Source organism: Falco rusticolus, chromosome 2 (assembly GCF_015220075.1).
Source record: "Falco rusticolus isolate bFalRus1 chromosome 2, bFalRus1.pri, whole genome shotgun sequence".
NCBI classification, from domain to species: Eukaryota; Metazoa; Chordata; class Aves; order Falconiformes; family Falconidae; genus Falco; species Falco rusticolus.
In genome coordinates this window covers 262312-279666 of record NC_051188.1, presented here as the reverse complement: position 1 = coordinate 279666, position 17355 = coordinate 262312, and the positions used below count along the sequence as shown (strand labels likewise).

The 17355-nt window shown below is 64.7% G+C and overlaps 1 protein-coding gene across 1 annotated transcript in view; it reads right to left on the bottom strand.

Annotated features, from left to right (window-relative positions):
• ARAP1 (ArfGAP with RhoGAP domain, ankyrin repeat and PH domain 1) overlaps window positions 1-16942 on the bottom strand; it is a 34553-nt gene extending 17611 nt beyond the window's left edge. The window contains 12 exon segments of the mRNA XM_037377022.1: window positions 267-352; window positions 499-698; window positions 796-902; window positions 1343-1548; window positions 1679-1799; window positions 2092-2161; window positions 5705-5869; window positions 6624-6775; window positions 7759-7829; window positions 9482-9630; window positions 16214-16476; window positions 16478-16942. Of these exon segments, the coding sequence (XP_037232919.1) occupies window positions 267-352; window positions 499-698; window positions 796-902; window positions 1343-1548; window positions 1679-1799; window positions 2092-2161; window positions 5705-5869; window positions 6624-6775; window positions 7759-7829; window positions 9482-9630; window positions 16214-16476; window positions 16478-16918 (2031 nt within the window). The 5' untranslated portion in view covers window positions 16919-16942.
• Window positions 16943-17355: the final 413 nt, after the last annotated feature.

The window sequence follows — 17355 nt, the reverse complement described above, 5'->3', positions numbered from 1 at the left end:
ACGCAGACACTGGCTGTGGCACACAAGTGCCACTCATACTCGCCGGGGTGCCCAGGGGAGTGTCGGCTGGCCACAGACCCCAGGGACGGGATGGCAGGGGGGCTGCCGGGGGTCCCATCCCCAACCAAGCCACATCGCAGCGGGTCAGGCTGGAAAAACCCTGCTGTGCTCCTGCAGTCCCAAGCTCGTAGTCAGCAGGGCCACCATGGGGAGGGGATGGGGTACCTCCCCTCAAAAGGGTTTTTGGGGTCTGTCTGCAGCAATACCTCAATCAGCTCCTCCGTCCACACTTTTCTATCCATCTTCAGGCTCCGGACCTTGGTGATGCCAGGGCCCAAGCCCCGGTGCTCCCCTGCCAGCAGGACGAGACATTAGGGAGCAGCTTTGAGGTGGGAGAGGCTAAGCCACCAGGTGCCCCCACACTTCACTGCCCTGCATCCCCACACAGGGCAGGGGACGCATGGCTTGTTCTTGCCCCCTGACCCAGGATGCAGGTACCTGCACATCTCTTGCAGATGACAACACAGAGGTTGATGGAAGCCCAGTCGGGCTTGGGCGAGCCACAGTCAGCGCAGAAGCGGTTGGATTCCACCACCCAGATCCTCTCTGCCACCTCTGAGTTGGAGAGCGCCTCAGAGATGGACTGCTGCATGGCTTCCACCCACTCCTCCTTCTCCTGGTCCGAGTCAGCAGAGAAGCTGCCAGCAGGGATGAAGGTGAGGGACAGCACAGCTGGGAGGTGTGGGGGGGTGGTGTGTGTGCACTGCCAGCACCCCCTCCCCTCGCTTAGCTCACCTGAAAATCCTGTAGGGCGTTGTCAGATCGAAACCCCGGCGGTCCACCTCCTTGACATTCCCCAAGTTCATCTCAATGTAGGTGATGCCAATGCCCAGGCGATAGTCCTGGTGGGTGGTGGGGTGAATGAGGGCGGTGGGGGACCCTTCCCGAGGGGACATACCCAGACACACACGGATGATGCACTGCCTGCAGTAGCTGGTGTCGGAGCTGCCCGCACTGCTGCCCTCACATCACACCAGTGCTGGTGGCTGGGGTGCCCATGCCCCTGCCCTGCCCACCTCCCAGCCCCGGGGGTGCACAGAGCCCTGTGGGCTCTGGGGTTCAATGCTTCTGGGGACCCCAAGGCTCAGAGCCAGCAGGGAGGGCAGCTGCAGCCCTGGGGTCACCAGCCTGCAGGGTCTGAGCTGTCCCCGTTTGCTGGGTGGAAGCCCTGGGGTGCCCCGGCTCGCTGCCACTCTTCTCAGGTGGTGGATGCAGAGACGTGCCCCTCAAGATGGCATTGGGGTCCCCTGTGGTGCCACAGCCCCCCCACCCAGCAACCCACCTCTGCATTCTTGTAGAGGAAAACTTTGTCCCCAGCCACCACCACGAACAGCTTGTGCTTAAACCCCCGCAGCTCCAGGAAGCCGCTCTTGTCGACCAGGTCGGTGGCACCGTTGATGGTCAGGGATATTGACGTCCTCTCCAGAGCTTTGCTCTTCCACTCCTCCACAATCTGCTGCAGGGTCCGTATCCACTCGTTACGGTCCGCTGTGGGGTCAGAGCGGGGAGATGGGTCAGGGTCAGCCCCAGGGCCAGGAGCCTCCAGGACTCATCCCTTGGGCCAGGGGAGGGGGAGCAGCCTGAGGCCACCCAAGGAGCAAGAACCCCTATCGCTCACCATCGCTCTCGGCCCGAAACACAAAGTTGCGGTTGTTGGTGATGACCTCAAATTTCTGGTCCCCGATGCTGGTGATGCGGGAGATGGAGGAGACGGGGATGAACCTCTTAGAGTAGGGGTCCTGGGGCAGGGCAGGAGGGGAGAGACACATTGTTCATCACCATGGCCTCGGGCAGATGGGATGGGCACTGTCCCAGGCTCATGATGCTGAGAGCATCCGTGTCCAGGAAGCTCCGAGCATCCCACCCTGGCGCCAGCATCACCCCAGCACCCGTCCATTGCTGCTCCCTGGGATGCTGCCCCTTGGCACGGCCACGTTTCACAGCCAGGACACCTGGTGGGCTGTGACCCCACTGGGGCAGCTCCTCCACCACCTCCTCCCCCGAGCCCCCAAATCCTTCTTCCCCACTCACTTTTTCACTGTCAAAATAGCGGAGGTAGTCAGCATCGAGCTTCACCCAGCGCCTCTGGTAAATGTAGGACCTGGGAAGGGACCGGAGGGACCCACTGGAGGGGATGGGGTGACCCAGCTGCACCCCATGTGGGGCAGGCAGAGAGTGCTGCAGCCCACCCGAGGCTGGTGCTGCTCCCGAGGGGGCTGGGCTGCAGGAAAGGTGGTACGAGCCCCCCCTGGCTGGAGCAGCCCCCTCCCCACTCACCCCTTGCTGGCCCCAGCCCTGCGGCAGGGGCTGTGCTGTGCCAGGCTGTACCGTGTGCCCTTGAACTCGGGGCAACTCCGCTTGTGCCTTCACGCCCCAGTTGCCAAAAGCCCGGGGCCACCTCGCCATCGATCCTGTGCCGTATCCCTAGCCCTCGATTCTGCGCCATGCCCCCAGCCCTTCTGCCACTGTTGGGGACAGCGCTGGGGACTTCATGCCAATTAAAAGATGGAGCTGAGAATGAGGGTTGCCCCTAAAAGCCCCCTCCCCCAACCCCTGTTTGCAGTTACTGCTCCAGACCTACAAGCCGGGCAGGGTTCAATCCAGGGGACACATTCCAGGCAGGGCCGGTGGCACCCAGGGCTCTTGCGTGGCAGAAGGAGCAGCCAGGCATCTCTATCAGGATGAGGATACAGCAGAGAGGGAGGACCCCGGGGCTGGAGTGGAGCCCACTAGGGACCCTTGTGCCCCCCCCAGCCCAGCACACAGGCTGGCCAGCCAGCACAGGCATTAAACCCTGCAGCCCATCCACCCTGGCGTCGGGGCTTGCAGGAGAAACCAAGCCACTTCCCACCAGCAGCTCCCACAGGCTCTGGCAAGCCCTGCGATGCAGCCCCCTGCCCCAGCGCTGCACCCCCAGGGTCCCCCCACTGCTGCGCCAGCCCCCAGTCCCAACAGCTGTTGTTTAAGGGCTTGTTTGTTCGGGAAGGATTTCGCCATCGCCGCACGTGACCCCAGCGCTCGGCCTTTACATAACCAGTGACAGCCACAGGGACTGAAACCACTGGGCTCTGCCACAGGCTCCCCTGCTCCTCGTCAGGAGCTTGCCCCTGTCCCACGGGGTGCAGAGACCCCCCAGCTCTGCCACTTTTAGATGCTGAGGGGCCAGGGTTTCTGGTTTTCCTTCTGTTGCTTTCCCCAGGCTCCGGCTCCCCACCAAGCAGCTGCTGGAGCAGCTTCCCCAGCTTCCCAGGGACCTTCCAGCTGCTCTCACTTCCCCAGCAGCCAGGCTGCAAACAGCTGGAGCTTCCTCCTCGGCAGGACTGCAGCCTCGCGGCTTCCTCATAGCTCAGATTAAGCAGTCCCCAAATATCCTTCATGTCTGCCTCTTGATTTTTGCCTCCCAGCTGGTGTGGGGGCTCTTTGAGCCGGGATGGGGGCAAGTGAGCTCCCTGGGGTCGCTGGCCTCCCTGAGCTTGCTATGCTCACTGGGCTCACTGTGCATGGTGTACTTGCTGGGCTCGCTGTGCACGGTGTGCTTGCTGTGCACAGCGTACTTGCTGGGCTTGCTGTGCATGGTGTGCTTGCTGCACTTGCTGGGCTTGCTATGCCCATTGAGCTTGCCAGGCTCCCTGGGCTACTTGTGCTCATTGTGCTTGCTGTGCCTACTGGGCTCACTGAGGTCCCTGTTGCTCACTCGCCCTTGAGGACACAGACACATACCCAGCAACCCCCATAGTTTTACTTCTGCAAGCAGGCAGTCTGCAGCTGGGTGCACTGACACCACCAGTGTGCCCCCTGGTCTTGCTGTGCCCACAGTGCTCCCTGGGCTCGCTGTGCCCACTGGGCTCACTGCGCTCCCTGGGCTCACTGCGCTCCCTGGGCTCCCTGTGCCCACTGGGCTCCCTGGGCTCCCTGTGCCCACTGGGCTCCCTGCGCTCCCTGGGCTCACTGCGCTCCCTGGGCTCCCTGTGCCCACTGGGCTCCCTGGGCTCCCTGTGCCCACTGGGCTCCCTGGGCTCCCTGTGCCCACCGGGCTCCCTGCGCTCCCTGGGCTCCCTGCGCTCCCTGGGCTCCCTGTGCCCACTGGGCTCCCTGCGCTCCCTGGGCTCCCTGGGCTCCCTGCGCTCCCTGGGCTCCCTGCGCTCCCTGGGCTCCCTGTGCCCACTGGGCTCCCTGTGCCCACTGGGCTCCCTGCGCTCCCTGGGCTCCCTGTGCCCACTGGGCTCCCTGCGCTCCCTGCGCTCCCTGGGCTCACTGGGCTCCCTGCGCTCCCTGGGCTCCCTGGGCTCACTGCGCTCCCTGGGCTCCCTGGGCTCACTGGGCTCCCTGCGCTCCCTGGGCTCCCTGGGCTCCCTGTGCCCACCGGGCTCCCTGCGCTCCCTGGGCTCCCTGCGCTCCCTGGGCTCCCTGTGCCCACTGGGCTCCCTGCGCTCCCTGGGCTCCCTGGGCTCCCTGCGCTCCCTGGGCTCCCTGCGCTCCCTGGGCTCCCTGTGCCCACTGGGCTCCCTGTGCCCACTGGGCTCCCTGCGCTCCCTGGGCTCCCTGCGCTCCCTGGGCTCCCTGTGCCCACTGGGCTCACTGCGCTCCCTGGGCTCCCTGGGCTCCCTGGGCTCCCTGCGCTCCCTGGGCTCCCTGGGCTCCCTGTGCCCACTGGGCTCCCTGCGCTCCCTGGGCTCCCTGTGCCCACTGGGCTCCCTGGGCTCCCTGGGCTCCCTGTGCCCACTGGGCTCCCTGCGCTCCCTGGGCTCCCTGGGCTCCCTGGGCTCCCTGTGCCCACTGGGCTCCCTGCGCTCCCTGGGCTCCCTGCGCTCCCTGGGCTCCCTGTGCCCACTGGGCTCCCTGTGCCCACTGGGCTCCCTGCGCTCCCTGGGCTCCCTGCGCTCCCTGGGCTCCCTGGGCTCCCTGTGCCCACTGGGCTCCCTGCGCTCCCTGGGCTCCCTGTGCCCACTGGGCTCCCTGTGCCCACTGGGCTCCCTGCGCTCCCTGGGCTCCCTGCGCTCCCTGTGCCCACTGGGCTCGCTCACCCTCCAGCATACAGGCACGCACCCAGCAACCCCCATAGTTCAACTATGCAAGCGGGCACTCTGCAGGCGGGTGCTCTGCACCGTGAGCAGCCAGGGCCAGGGCTGTGACACGCCGGGGCTGGGGCTGGCATCCCGCAGGCTCTGCCACCAGCGCCTGCTCCCGTGGCAAACACGGCAAACACCGAACGCGCGAGCCGCTAGCAGCGCTGTCGGTAGGAAGCCAGCCCAAACACCCCACTTCTCCCTTGCCAGCTGCTTTTTTGGGATCGCTGCTATTTCAGCGCTTCCCCAGAGCAAAGGCAGCTCATTTCCCAGCAAGCCCAGGCATGGGGCTGGGGGAAAGTTTGAGCTGCAGCCTTCCCTCCTCATCCTCCACAGCCAGCTCAGTGCAACTGCTGGTGGCACCCACTCTGAGAAAGGCTCTTTCACCAAAACTGAGTATTTTTACGTAAATCAGGGGTTAGGAAGGAGCAGAAGGAACCCCTTAGGGTGGCTATTCAGCAAAGCAAAATTACAGCCCCCATCAGCAGAAATTACAGGTGGGGAAAAGAGGGGAAATCTCCACGCCCCAAGGCACTGGGAGGGGGTCTGCGCCCCACCCCCCTCGGCACATCACTCACCCCTGCGGCGGGTTCTTGTCCAGCCACCCTGCTTTGATGGTGGGCGAGAGCTGGGCAGTGGCGGTGCCCTCCATGCTGTCGCTCAGCGTGCCGGGGCTGCTGCTGGAGAACGTGGGTGCAGGCGGGTGCGGGCTGGGGCTGTTGTCACTCCAGACGCTGCCACCGCTGGGGATGAGGAGTCGAGGGAGGGGGTTAAGAGCTGGCGGTTCCCAAGGGGGGCTGGCAGGCGGGGGGGGGGGGGGGGGGGGGGGGGGGGGGGCGGGCATGGCCCTGCTGCATGCTTCAGCCTCCTCTTGCCCTTGCCCGAGGCACAGGCAAAGCAAGTGCCAGCTGCTTGCAAGCAGGGACCCTGGTGGCAGTCCCCTTGGTGGGTGTCCCGGCACGTCCTCCAGCTCCTGGGACAGCAGAGACCCGAATCCCAGCCCTGGGAAGGGGCAACAGGGGCACCCCCAGGGCCACAGCCCCAAACCCAGAGACATGCAGGCTTGCTCTCTTCTCGTGCATGCACACGCGTGCTCTCCCACACGACACATGCACACGACCCGTGAAGCTGTGCAGACATGCAAAGCCCTGACCTGTATACACACACACACCCCTGGGCACAGGCGCTCTGCCATGCACAAGCATCCCCTGGCACACACACGTGCATGCACCGTATCACCAACTGTGCATGCACACACATGCATATGTGTACGCATGCACGCACAAGCAACTCCCCAAGGCCACTTGCACCCCGTCCACGCATGTGTGCACACACTCCCGCTGCACAAGCATCCCCAGCTGTGCACGCACGCAGAGACAACCCCTGCCCATGTGCAGGCGCTCAGATTCCCTGCCTGTGCAGGCCCACATGTGCCTGTGCATAAGCGTTCCTACCGCTCCCCCCCCACACACACACACAAGGCAGACGAGTTCCTACTTGGCAGGGGGAGCATTGTAGTAGTCCTCGATGAGCTCGTCCTCGCTGAAGAGGCTGTTGACGCGCTGGGAGCGTGGCCGCCCCGTTACGGGCTCAGCATCCTCCTGTGGTACCAGCCATGGCTGACACGGGCATCCCTGCGCCACCCTCCCCTGCTGCCCAAAATAAGCAGCTCACGGAAGAGTCCCCTGGCTGACCCCCGCTCCCTGCTTGCCTGTGCCATGAGGGATGGGCAAGGGACAGCCCAAGACAGAGGGGGTGAGATGCCAAGTCACTGCCTGGGCTTCCCAGCTCTGCAGATGCACACGGTGCGGAGGTGCCTGGGCACGGCTGGCCCCAGGGAAGAAGGGGCATGCTCCCACCCACAGCAGGATGGAAGCGCAGCCATAGGGAGGAGCTGAGTGCCAGGCTGGTTATTTATAGCAACCAAAAATGTCTGTGCTTGCTAAGAAATTCTGCATTTCCCCCTCGCTGGGCAGGGGCGGGCAGATATGCAGCTGGGACCTGTTGTGGGGGTGTCGGGAGCTGCAAGTGGGGGGTGAAGAGTGGCCAGGCAGGACCAGACAGAGGGGACCCTCTGCCAGCAGCTGCCACGGCTGTTTATCTGCAAGCCCTCGCCCCACACTGCAGCCCCCTGGGCAGAGGATAGCGGGGTCGGGGTTAGAGGCAGCCACGGCAGCATCTCTCCCCATCAGCCTGCTCCCACACAAAGGCGGATGGGGGGCTCCGGGCACTCAGGGGTCTCTCTGGCTGCTGCAACCCCTCAAATCCACCCAGACCCATCCCAGGCTGGCCTTGGGGGCCCGGAGCAGATACAAATCGCTGATCCAGGGACTGAATTCAGGGTGCAGTGCTGCAGATGTCCACTAGCACGCACTCTGTGCATGCAAGTTTGCAGAGAGGCTGCACGGGCGGTGTTGGTCCCCCAGGACCCTGGCGCTGCTGCCCGGGGGGAGGGTTGCAGCCCCCGTGGGAGACCCGGTGGGTGCTCAGCGAGGCAGAACCTCCTCTCCAACCACTGCAGACCTGCTCCTCCAACCCTAACGGGTATCTCCGAAGCAGCCCAAGGCCAGCACCTCGGGGACAGTCACCCCACTTGCTCCTGCCCACCACCAAGCCCCATGGTGGGACCAACCTTGTCGGCCATGTCCCCAGCAGGTCCGGCTAATTCCTCCTCCCAGGTGGAGTCCTCGTAGTCTGAATCATCTGTAAAAGCAGAGGGAAGATGCTGGGAATCAACTGGAGTGGAGCGAGGGGTCCTGCCACCCCCTGCCACCCTTTTGCCTGTCCCTGCCTGCCTGGGGACATGCCAGCGCTGGAGCCCAGCACAGAGGGTGCTGGCACAGCTCGTTTCCCCTTCACACTACCCTTGGCAAACAAGTGCTCTGTCGGTGAGACAACAGGGGGTTTATCAAGGAGTTTGGAGAAGAGCAGGGAAGGGCAAAGTCCCACCTGTGGCAGCTCCCAGCACCATCACGACCCTCCTGGCACCGCCGGGAGGGGACTTGGGTGCCACCAGCCCTGGCACCACAGCTTCATCCAGGCTCTCATGCCTCTGCCCAGGAGCTCCTGCTGCTGGGGGGATCCCTGGGGCTTTTCCTACAGCTTGTTTTTCAGGGTGGATTTCCCTCCCTCCCCCTCCATTCCTTATCAGCTGTCAGAGAGACAGGAGAAGCAAGCGGCTCTCAGCCTGCGCATGCATGGGAAATAAGATCCCGGAGAAGGACAGGAGAAAGGAGATGGTTCCTCCTTGCCCAGCACCCATGGCAGAAGAAATCCTGGCCAGCAAGCACCCATCCTGCAGGGACAAGTGACCCCAGACAGCTTGTCCTTTGCAGACACCCTCTTCCAAACCCTGAGGTAACCCAGACCAGATTTCTCCCCAAAATCCTCATCCAGAGGATGCTGTTTCAGTGCAGGGAGCCCCAGTGCTGGCAGCAGGGCAAGGATGCTCCCAGGCTTCGTGAGGATGAGGGGTGCAGGTAGGTGGGGACAGAAGGGATTCCCCCCCCCTGCAGACCTTGCAGCACCTAGAGCTCGTTGGCTGTTGGTGCAGAGGACCAGCCGACCCATCAGGGCACGGAGCAGGAGCAGCTTTCCTCCCCACACCCCGCAACAGAATAACCTCCCTGTCGATGGCTTCTCCTAGCTTTTGAAACATACCCCAGCTCCCAGTTAAACCAAGTGCCACTTCCCGCATGGCTGCTGGCCATGCATAACCCGGGGCGGGAACCCAGCACCTCGCAGAGCCCTGCCCTTCCTTTTCCTTTCAGCAGAGCTAGTCAAGCTGGATTAACACAATTAAATAAAGGAGCAGATAAAGCTGAGGGTTTGCTGTTACAGAGCAGCAGCTGCTCCCAACCAGGGCTGCACCCGAGGCAATGCCTTGGAACCCTCCTCGGGGGTCCCCACCTCAGCAGCCCTCCCTGCAGCTGGTCAAGCCCTGGTGACCCCCCGAGGAGGAGGCTGGTGGGCGCAAAGAGCTGACGAAAGCTCGGCAGGGAGCTGGGGGTCCCAGCACCAGAGCTGAGAGCTGCATCCTGCTCCTGCCGTGATCCCCCAGCACCCTCCAGCCCCCTCCAGCTGCGGCTCAGGGACACCCTAACGCACATGCATTTAACAACTCCCTGCCGGGTTTATCCTTCCTCTATGAATTGGCGCGGTTGCTTTCAGAGCCTGTGAAACCCTTTGCTCTCCCCCAAGAGAGGGTGCATCCAAACCCCCAGCCCAGATCTTGTACCCCCTGAAAATCCCCAGCCCAGAAGGCAAAGGAGGGGATGGAGGAAGGGGGGATCCATGGCACAGCGCTCCTGGGGAAGATTTGGGACAGGCTCAGGCTCAGCCCCCCTCATACTCACCAAACTCCGGCACGAAGGGGAGGTTGGCCTTGGAGGGCAGCTCCGGCAGCAGCGGGGCCGGTGGCTTCGTGCGGGGAAGGAGGGCTGGTGGGGACGGGGGGACACTGGCTGCTCTGTCAGGGACGGGGACCTCCTCTTTGGCAGGGCTGCTGCAGGAGAGAGGAGCAAGTGCTGCCTTACACTGGCCCCAGACCTCCCCTGCCCTGCCTTCCAAACCCCGATGCACCCGCCGCCATCAGCAGGGGGTCCCAGAGTGCAAGAGGACCCCCAGCACCAGCTTTACTCCCCCCCAAAGGGATCAAATACCCCAAACCCCAGCAGAGCCGAGCCCCCAGATCAATTCCTGACAGCTTCCCACGGCAAAGACTTCAGCTTGCTTTTGGTTATACCAATGCTTTTCTAGCCTGAAAATATTTCCTGGCTTCCAGCCTCACTTCCCTGTCGCGGCTGCCACGGCTCAGGTTCCTTGTCTGGCTCTCCAGGACACCAGAAGCCGCCTACAGCCTTGAAGCCCACATCCTGGATCAGGTTGTTGGGTTTTTTCTCCTCCAACCTAAACAACGGCGGTGCCGCCTCCTCAGCTGGTTTGCAGCTGGCCACAGGGTCCCCCAGTGGGACCGGGGGTCCCAGGGAGCCTACCAGGGTCCCAGCGGTGGGGTGGGCACGGGAGATGCAGGCCAGCTGCTGAGGCAGCAAGAAGCCCCCTGGAAATGGACTTTGGGGCTTCTCCTGGGTCAGTGAGCAGCACACCATGCCCCCAGACCCAAAATCTTGGCCAAGGGAGGAGAGGGACCCCCGGGGGGCTGCTCTCCTGCCTGAAGATCCCTGGGCATCCAGGCTCAGCTGCTCCTGCCTTCCTGACAATTGCAGGCAGATGGGCAATAAATGGAAACCTCTGGAGCGATGGCATTTTGAAAGGCAGGAAATTAAAAGGAAGTTTCTTCAGGGTTTAAAAATACGAGGCACCTGATAGACCAGCCCCGAGGCCAGGGGGAAGGCAGGGGAGGCAGGCAGAGAGCCCACTCCCACCCCGAACCCCTCGCAGCCCCACAGCCGGGTGGGCAAACCCCAGGGGACATGCACGCTGGCACCGAAGCCACCATCCCCATCCCTGGCCCTGCCACCTCCCATTGCAACCCCAGCCGGAGCAGCCGGTGCAGGACCAATCCCACCGAGCACCAAACCCCGGCGCAGCTGACAGTATCGCCCCACGGCCACGCTGCGGAAAGCTCAGCACCACCAAGGCTGCCACCAGCACCCAGCCAGCCCTGGGGACGGCCATCCCTGTCCCTGTCCCCGGTGACCCCCAGCCCCACGGCCAGTGCACGACAGCCTTCCCGGAGCTCAGGGCGAGCTGCCGAGAGGAAACTTCTCCCTCGGCTGCCTGCATGGAGCAGGGGAGGACAAGCGCTGGCTCTCCTCTGGGTCAGGCTGACCTCATTTCTCAGCAGCCATTTCCATGGGAACCAACCACAACCATCCATACATTAGGGAATGCTGGCAGGGACGGCAGGGGAGTGCAGGCAGGGGAGCGTGGGCAGGAGAGGCAGGCATCGAGCTGTCCCTGCAGCCCAGGGCAGCAGCATCGCTCTCAGCACCACCAGGCAAGAGGCTGCTGGGGCCGGGGGCTGGCACCCACAGGTGCAGGGACCCAGGGACGAGGGGGTGACAGTGCACAAGCCACAGAGCCCCCAGCAAGAGCCCACATGGGGTCTGTATCCACACTAGCACCCAGGATGGCATTTGCTCCCCCACCCCCGGGACCGGGGGGTGTGCAGCACGAGCCCCAAGGCCAACCGCGAGATGATGAGCACCTGGCTGTCCCGTTCTCTGCAGGCATGGCATGCTGCCCAAGGACAAACTCTGTCTCCTCTCTGGAGACATCTCAGGAGTGTTTGGGAGAAAACTTGTTTGTGCCCCTGCCCCAGTGCTGCCCAGCCCACCCCACCCCCCCAGCTCTGGGCCGGCAGGACAGGCAACTGCAGCACCCAGGTGCAGATAACACCCCAGTTCCTAAAACACCCTCTCCCATTCTCTGCCCGCTCTCCAGGTCATCCCCTGCTACTGGACCATCCTCGGGCCTCATGTGCCCCCACGTGGGGTAGCGGGGGTGCCACATCACTCCCCACACCCCCAAAAAACCCTGTGCAGCTGTGCCCAAACAATGCCAATCCCGCTCCGGGCAGGGTCATGCTGGTGCAATATCTGCCATTACAGAAGTGCCAACCAGCGCCTTATCTGCTGTCCCCCTCCACACCAGCAACCACACAGCTGGGGGGGTCAGGGGCTGATGTCCCACAGGCAACAGCACCCCAAAGCCAAACCTCTGCCAGGGCCACCACCACCTCCCTGAGCTCACCAGGTTGTGCTCAGCCCTGGCCAAACACAGAGAAGGAGCCTTTTGCCATCACCTTCTTGGACATCACTCACTGCCCTTCTACACCCCAGCCCAGCTGCTTGGGGGGCTGCTCTGTGGGGACCACGGCGGTGCAGCAGGAAGCAAGGGGATACAGGTGGGGTGGCATCATCCCAGAAATGCCAGGCAGTGCCATGGCAGAGGCCGATGGCACTGCCGGGTCCCTCACCCTGCCTGGGGCTGCTTGCTGCCTGCACGGGCAGGGATGCTCCAGCGTTAGCCTGGATGCAGCAAGTATCACCTCCAGCGTGGGCAAGCACCATCCAGACATGGGCAAGCATCACCGCAGACGTGGGCAATCATCACCCCACTGCTTTAGGTCCCTGAGCAGCCCAGCAGCATCTTCCACATGCCCAGGGACCTCCATGCTCCCCAACCACAGGCAGCCTGGGGCAGGTCCCAAACCATCAGGGCAGGGGATGGTGTTTTGGGGTGGGCAGCAACTCCCCTGGGGCTGTGGGCTCCACCACTCCCAGCCAGCGGGACTGAAGTCACTCAGGCTGGACACCCCATGGTCCCCAGGGGAACCCAAGGAGCCACAGCACAGGTGGCTCCTGGAGCTCACTGGCACGTGCCACTGGGCACGCAGAGCCGGCATCGGGCTGGCCGGTGCCTGAGCCTGCACCGAACAGCCGCCACGGGGTGACTCACGCCTGCCTGCATCCGCCTGAATGCACCCCTTGTCTGCGCTGGCTCTCCTGCACCACGGCACCTCCTCCATCGCTGGCCCTGGCCAGGCTCCGGCCCCAAACCAACGCGCTGCCTGTGCACGCACCCCTCACCGAGCCCCAGCACAGGGCTATACCCTGCCATATACATCCTCGATAGGAATGAAGCACGGCCTATACATCTCCTGCTGTACACATCCTCTATGGGAACCAAGCACCAGCCTATACATCTCCTGCCATACACATCCTCCATAGGAACCAACCACCAGCCTAGACATCCCCTGCTATATACATCCTGTAAAGGAACCAAGCTCCAGCCCATACATTCCCTGCTGTACACATCTCTATAGGAACCAAGTATGTACCTGCACTGGAGTAATTCATCAATTTATCCACACCCTACTGTATAGATCCACAACAGTAATCAAGTGCTGGCACATACAGATCTACTGTAGTGGCAAGGTATAGAAACCTATATATACATATACACACACAGAGCTGCTGTATACAGCCACTGCAGTTACTCAGTACTGTCACAAGTATTCTAAGGTATATTTATGCATCATTTATACGTGTAATGTATACGCCACACATGCATCAGTGCACTGAGAGCGCGGGGGCCCCATGGGCAGCCCCGCTCCGGCACAGTCTGTGGGTCTCAGATGGGGGGCTCAGCCAGGGGGCGTAGCTGTGGTGTCACCACAGAGGCCCTGGGGAGCCACAGCGGGGCCTGATGGACCCTCAGCTGCCAGCACCCCGAGGATACGTCCCCGTCCCCTCCAACGCTGGGCACATCACCGCCAGCTTGAGCCAGGCCAGGTGTCCACTCGCCCTGGCATGCGGCTCAAGGGGGACATGTGCAGACCCCACAGCTGGTGGGCATGGCTGTGCCACCACTGAAACCCCCGGGGCAGCTCCGGCAGTGAATCCCAGCCCCAGAGCTCGCCCAGCAGGGCAGGAGGGAGCAGTGCCTCCCCGGTGCCACGCCGGGACTGGGCACCGCCTGCTCCCTGCTGCTGCCCACAGGCCCCGGGGGTCCAGTGATGCTCACACCATGATCCAGCTGCTGTTTAAGCCACCCAAACTTTCAGCATCTGCAGAACCCTCTGGCAAGGTGCCTCCTGGCCCAGCTGCTCCTGAGGGAGCCCGAGCAGCTCCCACTCTCCCTCGCCCCCCAACCCAAGCTACCCACCGGGGCTGGGAGGAGGCGGCCAGCCCGGCTGCTCAGCTCCTGCGGGGGGTGGGGGGGGAACGGCTCCCCAGGCAAAGGGAAACAAAGCAAGCAAAGCGAGAAGCAGAGGAAGGGAACGCTGGCTGGGTGCGCTGGCGCAGGGGGGTCCCAGCCGCCCACCGTGGTGGCACACGGAAAGTGTGGTGATGCCACAGCTTTTCCTCTCCGCGGAAGCCAGTGCCGCCGGCAGCTGGCCTGCCAGCCACTTCTGCCCCAGCAAAGCCACCGTGCCGTGCCGTGCCGTGCCGTGCCGTGCCGTGCCGTGCCGTGCCAGCGCAGCTGGTGACCCACAGCCCTGCGCTACCGACCCAAGCCCTGCCGGACCCAGCGGCCCCGGGCGCGGGCAGGGGCAGGCGGCAGCCGGCCGAGCGCGAGGAGGCCCGGCACGCACGTCGCGGCGGGCAGCGCTCGTTTCCCGTGCCAAACCCCCGGCAGCCCCGTCCGCCGCGTCCCGCACACGCGCTGCAGCCAGCGCGGGGCAGCGGTGACAGCCCTACCTGGGCAGGCAGCCGGGGACCCCGGCAGGGTGGGATGCGGCAGCGCGGGGGGTGGCCGGCGAGGTGATGCCCGCGGGGAGCGGAGCTCGTCACCCCGAGCACTTCCTGCCCCTGCTCGCCCACGAGCAAAACTTCCTGAGCCGGCCGCGGCGCCGCATGGCCGCACCGGTCCAGTGCCGGGGCAGGGTGAAGAGTGGCTCGGGGGGGATTTTGAGGACCACCTCGGTCCAGAAATGCAGCGACGGGGACAGTCCCCGGGGCTGCTGGGACAAGGACGGCTTCAGTGGTGAGCCGGATCCCGGAGCCCCCGCGGATGGGTGCCCCCCCCCGCCCCGCCAGCTGCCCGAGCCCCCTCCTCAGCTCCTGCTCCCTGGCTGCATCGGCGCCAGGTGGGGGGCAAAGCACGGGTCGGGGGGGGCACCTCTGCCCACCTCACCCAGGCAAGAACAGGGGTTCCGCAGCTGGGACAGAAACACAGGCAGCCTGGGAGGTACATCCACCAGCCCCCCCATTCCCATCCCATACCCCTCGGGGCAGGGGGTCACATCCAGCACCACCACCCCCAGGTGGTGCAGTGATGGGGAAAACACCCCCCTGCCCCGGGAGCAGGGCTCTGCCTCCCCTCGGGGACCACCTGGGGTCCCCCCAGCTCAAGCAGCACGATCCTTGGTGGGATCCTGGGGGGTGCACGGCCGGGGGCAACCGCAGCATCACCCCCCAGGGAGGCCATGCAGCCCCGCTCAGCATCCCAGGTGCAGCCACCACATCACCCCCTTCACCCCAGGAGATGCTTGCACCCAGCGGCGCCGTTCTCCCCCCGATTGCCAGAACCCTCCTCCCCCTCGGCTCTGCAGGATTTTGGGGTGCAGCAGCCATGGCACGGTGTGGGGGAGGGGGATGCTCTGGCAGCTGCAGCAAAACCAGCCTGGCCTTGGTGCAGCAAATGCTGCGCTTACAGGGAGGTGCTGCGGCTCGGCCGGAGGGTGGGGGGGCACAGGGGGGACACACATGATGTGAAGGGAGGACTGCGAGCACTGCTCTCACCAAACCCCAGCTTGCTCTCGTGTCATCCGGCCACAGCAGCCACCTGCTCCCGGTCCCCCCGCCCCTCCCCCCCCGGCAGCTCGCTGCCCGATCCCACGGCGTGTGGTGGGCTCCCCGGGCCTCCGCGGGGGGGGCGCGCAGGGCCCAGCACAAGCCAGGCTGGGGTGACCGGGTGGCCGCACCCACCCAACAACAAAATAAATATATCGGCCCCCCCGGGAGCCGCATCGAGACGCCGCAGCGCCTGGCACCCAGGGAACCTACGGCCAGGATGTGCCCCCCCCTCACGCTGCCTCCCCCCCCCCCCCCCCCCCCACGCCCGGAAAGAGGATGGGGACAAAGCTGGGGTGTCGCTGGGGCACCCCGCCACCAGGACAGCGTGACACTAGAGGGCACCGCTGGCCCGGACACCAGCAGCCACAGCTCCTCCCGTCACCTCCCCACCCTGCTGGGGCCCCCCAGGAGATGTGCTGGGGACTGGGGGCTGGAGGTACCCCCAGGGGATGTTCTGGAGCTGGGTGGGGTGGAACCCCAGGAGAACTGCTGAGGCTGGGGGGGCTGGGGGTACCCCCAAGGAGATGTGCTGGGGCTGGGGGAGCCTGGGGGTATCCCCAGGAGGTGTGCTGGGTCTGTGGGGGGACCCCAGGAAATCGGCTGGGGGTGATAGCGGGGTGTGGATACCCCTAGAAGATGTGCTGGAGCTGGGGGAGGACCCCAGAAAATGGGATGGGAGGATGTAGGTACCCCCAGGCAACCCCTGCCATCCCCACTTGCACCCACCCAAGGATCCCACCCCCATCACAGCAGCCTCCACATCCCGGGGGACCCCACTGCCTCAGAGCACCCCCAGACTCAGCCCCCCTGCAGCCCCCTTACCTCCTGTGGGACATGGCTCTGGGGGGCAGCACAGGCGGGCGGGCAGGCGGCGGGGGGGCCTGCAGAGACTGGCATTTGGCTTCCAGCTGGTGACGCTTGGCTGGCAGCGGTGGCAGGGGGGGTCTCACCCTGCTTTCGGTCAGGGGCTTCTTGGTGAGGGCTGGCGGTGGCGAGGGCACCTTCGGGGCTGGGGGGTGGCTGGGGGGCGGGGGCGGGGGCTTGGGGCTGCCACCCGTTAGCGAAGGGGAGAATTTGAGGGGGGGGGCGGCAACCCACCCTGGGTGGGATGGGTGGGGGCAGCTGGGCGAAGCTCACAGCCCCCTCCGGCTCCAATAGTGGGGACCCACCAGGCACCGCCGGGCACCGGGATTCTGGCTGCTCCGGCTGCTCCGGCTGCTCCAGCTGCCCTGGCACTGTCACGGAGCTCAGGCGAAAGATGTGGCGTTTCATGGGCACAGGTTTCCTGGCGGGGGGCTGGGGGGTCCCAGCTGGCGGGGTCACCTCAGCAAAGGCTTTCTGCAGTCCCAGGAGAATGCGGCGGCGATGGCCAGGCAGCACCACGCCAAGGTGGGTGAGAGCCTCGTCTGTCAGTGCCCGGCAGTCCCACACTGTCCACAGCTCGCTCTGCTGGAAGCTCTCCACATACTGGTCCAGGTGGAGAGCAGCCAGCCAGGTGGCCACCGGCAGAGACCCCCCCTCCTCCATGGCAGGGCCCCGGCCGCAGAGACCTCAAACCGCTCAGTGCATCCCCTGCGTCCGGCGAGGCTCAGGACAGCATCAGGACCTGGGGATGGAGACAACAGGGATGAGCCTGGGGTCAGGCTTGGTCCTAAACCACGCACCAGCCACAGCCCAGGGTCCCAAAACGTTTCCCAGTGAAGCTGCCTGGTTCTCAGAGCAGCTCCTCACCTCTGACCACCCTGTGCTCACAGCAGGATCTGGCACCTGGACCCCTGAACCGAGGGGGGCTGCAGGGACCCAGGAATGCTGGAGGGTCCCAGTTTAGGCATCTAAGTGTAGACGCCATCCCCATCGAGGCTCGCCAGAGCCGTGGCCCTGGCGCACTCCCCAGCCACAGCATCACGCCATGCATGGGGAGTGATATGTGGGGTGAGGGACAGGGCAGGGTGGGGGTCCCACGC